The sequence below is a fragment of the Acanthisitta chloris genome, unplaced genomic scaffold, assembly GCF_000695815.1.
Source record: "Acanthisitta chloris isolate BGI_N310 unplaced genomic scaffold, ASM69581v1 scaffold42025, whole genome shotgun sequence".
In the NCBI taxonomy this organism is placed as follows: domain Eukaryota; kingdom Metazoa; phylum Chordata; class Aves; order Passeriformes; family Acanthisittidae; genus Acanthisitta; species Acanthisitta chloris.
This window is the reverse complement of record NW_008675044.1, coordinates 1,023-7,919: the sequence shown is the minus strand read 5'-3', so window position 1 is coordinate 7,919 and position 6,897 is coordinate 1,023. Positions and strand designations below refer to the sequence as shown.

General features: G+C 55.7%; 1 protein-coding gene across 1 annotated transcript; it reads right to left on the bottom strand.

The window, feature by feature from the left end:
• Nucleotides 1–453: 453 nt before the first annotated feature.
• AR (androgen receptor) lies at nucleotides 454–4,543 on the bottom strand. The gene is made up of 5 exons (XM_009075544.1): nucleotides 4,243–4,543; nucleotides 2,303–2,447; nucleotides 1,424–1,554; nucleotides 875–1,032; nucleotides 454–627 (listed from the first exon to the last, which is right to left on the bottom strand). Exons 1-5 carry the CDS (start codon nucleotides 4,541–4,543, stop codon nucleotides 472–474), a joined length of 891 nt encoding a protein of 296 aa, XP_009073792.1. The 3' UTR covers nucleotides 454–471.
• Nucleotides 4,544–6,897: the final 2,354 nt, after the last annotated feature.

The window sequence follows — 6,897 nt, the reverse complement described above, 5'->3', positions numbered from 1 at the left end:
GCCCACGGCAGCCGCAGGACCAGCGAGCTCCTCAGCTGCACATTCACCTCGTGCCCAGCTCTGCTTCCCTGCTGCAAGGCCTGAACTCCTCTGCTTCCCAGCACCACAGGGTGAGGAGTCCTGTGGGAGGCTGCAACGCAACTCACACCCAGGCGTGGAGGTGAACGTGCTTCATGTCTTGTTCTGTACATAAAAACACCCTGAGCCCAAGCCATTCTGCTCTCCCACGGCCCTGGGCGGCCACGGGGCCGAAGACGGAGGACAGATGTGATGGCCCTGCCGCAGCCCGAGCCGGGCAGAGCCCGAGGGCTCAGTCCAGAGGCACCTCAGGAGAAGAGAAGACTCAGGAGCCCCAGCAGGTGTGTCACTGCCCATCCCTGGGCCGCCCCAAGGCACTGCAGGACAGTGGTGCAGGAAGAGCAGGAGGAGTCAGCTGGAATGGGGCAGCAGCACGGGGGTCCCTCCGGAAGATCACTGTGCGTGGAAGTAGATAGGCTTGACCTTTCCAGACAGGATCTTGGGAACCTGCACGGAGATGATCTCAGCCATCATTTCTGGGTAGTCCACGCTCACCATGTGTGCCTTGATCAGGAGGTCAAATGTAAACTGGTGCAGGTCCTTGGCAATCTGGGGAGGAAGAGAGCTGGTTAAACGAGCCCCTGGGAGGACATGAAGCAGAGGTCCCACCTTCCCTGGAAAAGGGAGCCTGGAGCAGACTACCCAGCACCCTGTCCACCTGCACCTGAACTCCTCCCACAATGGGGACTGCCCCGGCCCAGGGAAGGTTGTTCCAGGGAACAATCATTCTCACTGTGGGCAGTTTCTTATGTTGCTCCTCATGTGTACAGATGGACATTGCCCTGTCGCCCCTTACCGGGTGCACAGAGTCCAGGACCTTGGTGAGTTGGTAAAAGCGCCGGGAGCAGGAGGTTGGGTTCTTCCTCTTGCAGGCAATGATACGGTCAAGTTCCTTAATGTAGTTCATGCGCAGCTCATCAAAGAGCTTCTGGTTCTTCAGGCCATCCACTGGAACTGGGTGGGTGGGAAGGAAACAGTGAGAGGAGTCCAGGGAGAAGAGGGGAGCAGGAGGAAGGCTGAAGCAGGGAACACCCCCAGCCTCTCCTCAGGCAGTGCAGTCCAGGCACGCGGAAGGCACCAGACACCTCGAGGGTGACGCAGCGGCAGATACTGGAGCTCTGGGGGGACAGGGTGTGGGTGCTTACTAATACTGAAGAAGAGGAGAGCCTTCATACAGAGGAACTCCTGGGGTGTGATCTGGAGCCAGCCGAACTCCTGGGAGAGGTGCCGCATCCTGACGCACTGGTTGTACATCCTGGACTTGTGCATGCGGTACCTGGCAGGACGAGATGGGCACAGGTGGCACCGGACTGGAGCTCTGGGGGGACAGGGTGTGGGTGCTTACTAATACTGAAGAAGAGGAGAGCCTTCATACAGAGGAACTCCTGGGGTGTGATCTGGAGCCAGCCGAACTCCTGGGAGAGGTGCCGCATCCTGACGCACTGGTTGTACATCCTGGACTTGTGCATGCGGTACCTGGCAGGACGAGATGGGCACAGGTGGCACCGGGGCACACCTGTGGGACACACGTTCCATCCCCCTCGCCTGGCACACCCCCTGCCAAGCGCCCGCTCCGTCCTGGGGGTGCTGCGTGCAGGAGAGGAGTGTTTTCCAAAGCACCTGTGTGTAACCCTCTTTGGGAAAGGAAAGGATGGCTGCAGGGACCTGCAGGGTTCACCTGAGCCTCTGCCATCCTGAGGAGCAATAATTCCCCAAGCATGACCATCCCTGAGGGATATGAGGCTTAGGTGGAGCTCCCAGGCAGGTGTGGGTTCGCCTCCTGCTGAGCCTGGTTATTGGGTTCTTCTACCTCAGTGCCAGCCCACTCCACTCCAGCTCTAAACTGCTGGTACCTCAGGGAGGGCTCACCAGGACCTTGCACTACACATTGTCTCTGCTCACTCCAGCTGCCCAGATGAACTGGAAACAGGAACTCAAACCCCCCAGCAGACAGGCAGGTCCATACGGAGCAGTTCTTCACCCCACCCCAGCTCCTACCCCAAGGGAGTCAGCCCATGGCACGCCTGGGGCACCCAGGATAGGCATCACAGTACCCTCACCCCTCCTGGAGGTCACTGCAGGTGGTCAGAGAGGGAGCAGAGCCCCCTGTGCTGGGCTGGGTGGCTCAGAGCATGAGTGCTCAAGCTGCACAGTTTGTCTTGTTCTTGTTTCTCACCTGGGCTGACCCAAGCCCAGCACTAGGCTGGTGTTGTTTCACACTTACTCATTGAAGACCAGGTCTGGAGCGAAGTAAAGCATCCTGGAGTTGACGTTGGTGAAGGATCTCCAGCCCATGGCAAACACCATGAGGCCCATCCACGAGTACTGGATTATTGACATCTGGTCATCCACATGCAGGTTGCGAAACCCTAATAAACAACGAGGGAGGGATGGCATGAATTAATACTGGCTTCCTGCAGTTCCCAGGGCTGTTTCCATGCAGACTCCAGGGCTGTTTCCATGCAGACTCCAGCTCTCCTGCTACGTTCCCTTAAGGCAGAGTGGTCAGTCCGTGGCCCAGAACACGCACACATCAGCAGAGACACTGCTGCAGTGCCAGCAGCCTGGGGCTCCCACCCTGCCTGGCAATCAGCCAAGCTCAAATCTGCCCCTGGAAGGTAAGAAAGGCGATCTCAGACACAAGGAGGGAAGAAGGTCCCACTAGGGCTTCACTGAATTGAAGTTACTGGGTTTTAATGAGCTGCTGAGAGGCAGCAGTAACCTCGAGGCCTCACCCACGGTTACAGACGCTCCAGTTTCTGTCCAGTGCACTCTGCATGGGTCCAGTGCTATGGAAATGAGCATGGAACCCTTGGCTGCATGGCATGAGAAACGAAAACAGCAATCAAATTCAAACCAGCAACCCCAGCTGGGGGTTCAGAGCCAAATCCCAGGCGTGTTTACAGCACTCCACCTCCAACGCTGCTTTCTTCCAGATACTTGTGAGAAGGCAAATACAATCTGTTTTCAATCAAATCAGATGTTTTTTCAGTCAAATGTTAAAGCAATTTAACTGTTCCAGTGTATAATTACAATCCATTGAGCAAGGATCTCCGTGGCTCGGGGAGCTCTCAAAGGCAAATGAGCAGGAGAATGAGTCCTGCCCAGATGCTGCCCTGGCACAGCAAGCACTGACCCCAGGGACAGCAGCTGGTACCTCTACACACCGAGGGTCAGGCACCAGGTGCAGCTCAGGAGAGTAAAACCCTCTGATAAGGGGGTGGTTACAACAGAAAACGCCTTTAAAAGCACTCTCCCTTTCCCTCAGCCCCGGGTGCCAGGCAGCTCGGTCGTATCTCCCTGTACTTGTCTGCAGACATCCTGATGTCTGGTGCAGATAAGCCCAAGAGAAAGTAGGATCTGTCCCTGGTTTCACAAGCCAGGTGAACCTTTCCTGCCTCAAGGATATGAGAAATGGAATGAGCTGCTCTGCATTTCGGTGCACTCAGACCAACATCCCCCTGGGCCCACCAGTCCAGGGAGCTGCTAATCTCCTGGGTGACCCTGCCCATATCCGGCTCAATGAACACGCCTGGCACTGGGATGGTCCACTGGCTGCACCTGCTGATCAACATCTGCAAACCTCCTGGTCCCTGTGCATGCCTCTATCACCTCTCCAAAGGCCTAAGAAATATAACTGGGCTGTCACACAAGCAACCTAAGAGACAGCCAGGACAGAGCCCTTTGGGAATCTGTTATCTCTCTTCTCCCGCGTTCAACTAATCGGCTGCTGGAATTTACCCTTTTCACCACTTCAGGTGGGTTATGAGAGAGCTAACCCTTGCCTAGTGTGGAGTTCTGCCAGGCTGGCAGACACAGCCTGGAAGTGGAGTGAAATAAATCCCTGTGGGCAGAGCAGGAGGAGAGCAGGACCCTGAGCCCTGACCAGCAGCAGCTCCCCACAGGGGGAAGTGCCTCGTGCCCACATGGGACCATGAGTCAGGGGCTATCAGAACCCAAAGCGTGAGCTCCAACACACTCTGTCACCCCCCATCCCTTCTCCCACGGCCAGACAAGCCTGAGGCTGCAGCCTGCTCCCTGGGGAGGGACAGAGAGGGAGCTGTGTGATGGTGGGACAGCGCTGCAGACCATCCCCTCAGCACCTGCCCCAGGCAATGTAGACAGGGTCTGGGAAAGGAGGGATTTGTTTGGTTCCTTTCTCACCTGGCAGGGCCTTTGCCCACTTGACTACATAGACCAGCTGCCGCTCCCCGAGCTCGTTCAGGCTGCTCAGCAGGTTGGAGAAGGAGTCTGGCTGGCTATTGTCGTGGCCAGCACACACCACCCCAGGCTCGATGGCCTCCAGGACGTTGAGGAAGATAGGCTGGCACTCGTAGCCATCGATGCGCGTCATCACCAGCTTGGGAGCTTGCTCCTCCGTGGGGCTGGATGCACTCACTGCCTCCAGCTCCTCCTGTGTCTTCAGGTTACCCAGTTTCTTCAGCTTGCGGGCTGAGGGGGACATGGTTCCATGTGAGACTTACAACAGAAAAGAGCTTGAAGCTTCTTGGTTCCATCACTTACAGTCACAAGGACAGGAAAAGTGATGAGCAGCAGCAGCTCCTCCCCCAGTGAACACTGCCCAAGGAGTGCCCTGGCATCACTGCCCTCACCTAAGGACATGAGGAGCACATACTGAGCAAGGAAATCCATGTCCTTGTTAATCTGGCATGGAAAGGAACCAGCATCAATTACATCCTCAGCCATGACCAGTCTCCCACTTAGAAACAGAGGGGAAGATCCAGAGAAGAGAGAGTAGAGGTGACGACTCAAACAACTGCTCACACACAATTAGAAAGGGAAGCAGCACAAGAAGACAAAACCCTGTACACAGTCACATTGCAGGGATAAAGGTCACTGCACTTGGATGCCCCCGTGGGACTGCCCCATCCCAGACCAGAGTGGAAGAGAGGTACAACCGAGACAAAAGCCTTGTCCCTGCAGCCCCTGGTCAGGCTCTCCCAAGCACTGCACATCTCTTGTGGCAAACCCTTTCCAGAGGCCAGCAGGCAGCTCCAGGGCTGTCCCCCTGCAGCCCCCCAGACCCCAGCAGGGGTGGCCTCACTGCTCTGCTGCTTCCTGTCAGCAGCACAGGCAGGTGCCAGGGACTGCGGTGGCTGGTGATGGTGCCTGTGTTTCCCTGTGTTTCTGCCACACACCTGGCCCTTAGCCACAGCTGCTGGTCTGCCTGCAAGGCACACCAGTGCTCCAGGGATGTGGAACTCCTGGAGAGCCCGTGTTCCTGCACCCTGAGTGCGTGCACTGACACCTGCGTGATGGAGCTCGGTGGGTGAGCTGCTGCTGCCACCCCTCACCGACTCCAAACCCTCACTAATTGGAAAACAAAACCCAATGGTTCCCTTCAAACAGCGAGCACAACATCAAATCAGGTGTCCCTGGGGCTTTGGCTCCTTCATTACATGATACTTATCTCACATTTCCTTTCAGCTGTAATTAGAAAAATAAGCAGCGAGACATAAAAGCGTCAAGTCAAAGTGCAGCTCTGTAAATCAGCCCCAAACGCTGATCTCTAAGCACTCCAGATGATCTGCTGCAGGGGCAGTGCAGACAGGCAAAGGGAGGACAGAGGGGTAATAAAGGGGAGCAAGAGGGAACCAGGGCTGCAGCGGGGTGACACCTCCAGCCATTGCCTGCTTGGGCTGCAGGGACCTCTTCCACCCCCAGAGCCACAGCCCTGCCAAGGCCAACACTCACCTGAGCCCCAGGTGCCACAGCCACACATCATTATGCCCCCCCAGGGATGGTGAGTCCACCACTGCCCCGGGCTGGACAGCCCTGTGGCTTTAGAAACCACCAGTGCCCTGGGTCCTGTGTGTGAGCAGAGCCAAACCACATGTATAAAACACACACATGGTTTGGTTTAAATGTGGGTTTTTCCTTAAGGTTTCATTATCTACTATTATAAGATCCTGAGTGAAGTAAGACGAGAGCAAGAACCAATCACTGTGGCTCTGAGACTGCAGCCATGAAGCAGAACCCTCTGTGCTGGTGGTGCTAACTGCACCCCCAGAGGAGCCCTGGATTTGTGCATCCACAGGTCACTGAAACACTGCTGTTACCAGGTGGAGAAGAGCTTCAGAGGGATAGACTGGTGTGTACTCTGTCACCTGTGCCAAACCCCTTTGTGGTGGTGGCTCCTGCTCAGCAGCTACTGGGAACAAAACCAGAGATAAAACCCATAGGAATTAAAGACATCTGTAATGTTTTTACTCTAGGATGAGCTAAGCTGGGCAAGAAGTCTACACTGCACTTCTCCAGACTGAGGTGGGAGGAACCCTGGCAGGTGTGGCCAGCAACAGGGCTGTCCCTGCTTGGCTGCCAGCAGGGACAAGGGGCACTGGCACCTGGGGAGCCTCGAGGTGCAGCTGCTTTTGCAGTGGCAGCACCAGAAATCCCCACAGCACACTCCAAGCTCAGCTGCAGGCAGGACACAGAGGAGCTGAACAGGACTCAACTTCTATCCTGTCCTTTGGGGTTTTCATGAACGTCAACACTTGCTTGTCAAAACCTGAGCCTGTCAAGCTATCAACCTCTCTGGCACAACAATTGGGGAGGACAATTATGACAGTGGTGGAGCAGCAGACGTGTTTCAGAGATCTGAGTCAGCTGGGCCCACGTGATCCAAAAGAACTTGGAGGAGATGCAGTCAGACAAGAGGTGCTGAGGGACTGCAAACCCCACACTGATGCATCTCAAAGGCATTTATAAATGTTGAAACATCAGATAGGTCTGTTTCTTACCAGGGTGGCTCATGGCCCTTTGCTAGTGGATGTCTAATTCATACCACAACCATTAAAT

Excerpts from the sequence above, each read along its gene's own strand:
- AR (XM_009075544.1), bottom strand. The coding sequence starts at position 4,543 with ATGTCCCCCTCAGCCCGCAAGCTGAAGAAACTGGGTAACCTGAAGACA. Across the intron at positions 2,448-4,242 it reads GTGGGCAAAGGCCCTGCCAG|GGTTTCGCAACCTGCATGTG; the intron begins GTGAGAAAGGAA and ends GTTGTTTATTAG. Across the intron at positions 1,555-2,302 it reads CCAGACCTGGTCTTCAATGA|GTACCGCATGCACAAGTCCA; the intron begins GTAAGTGTGAAA and ends TCGTCCTGCCAG.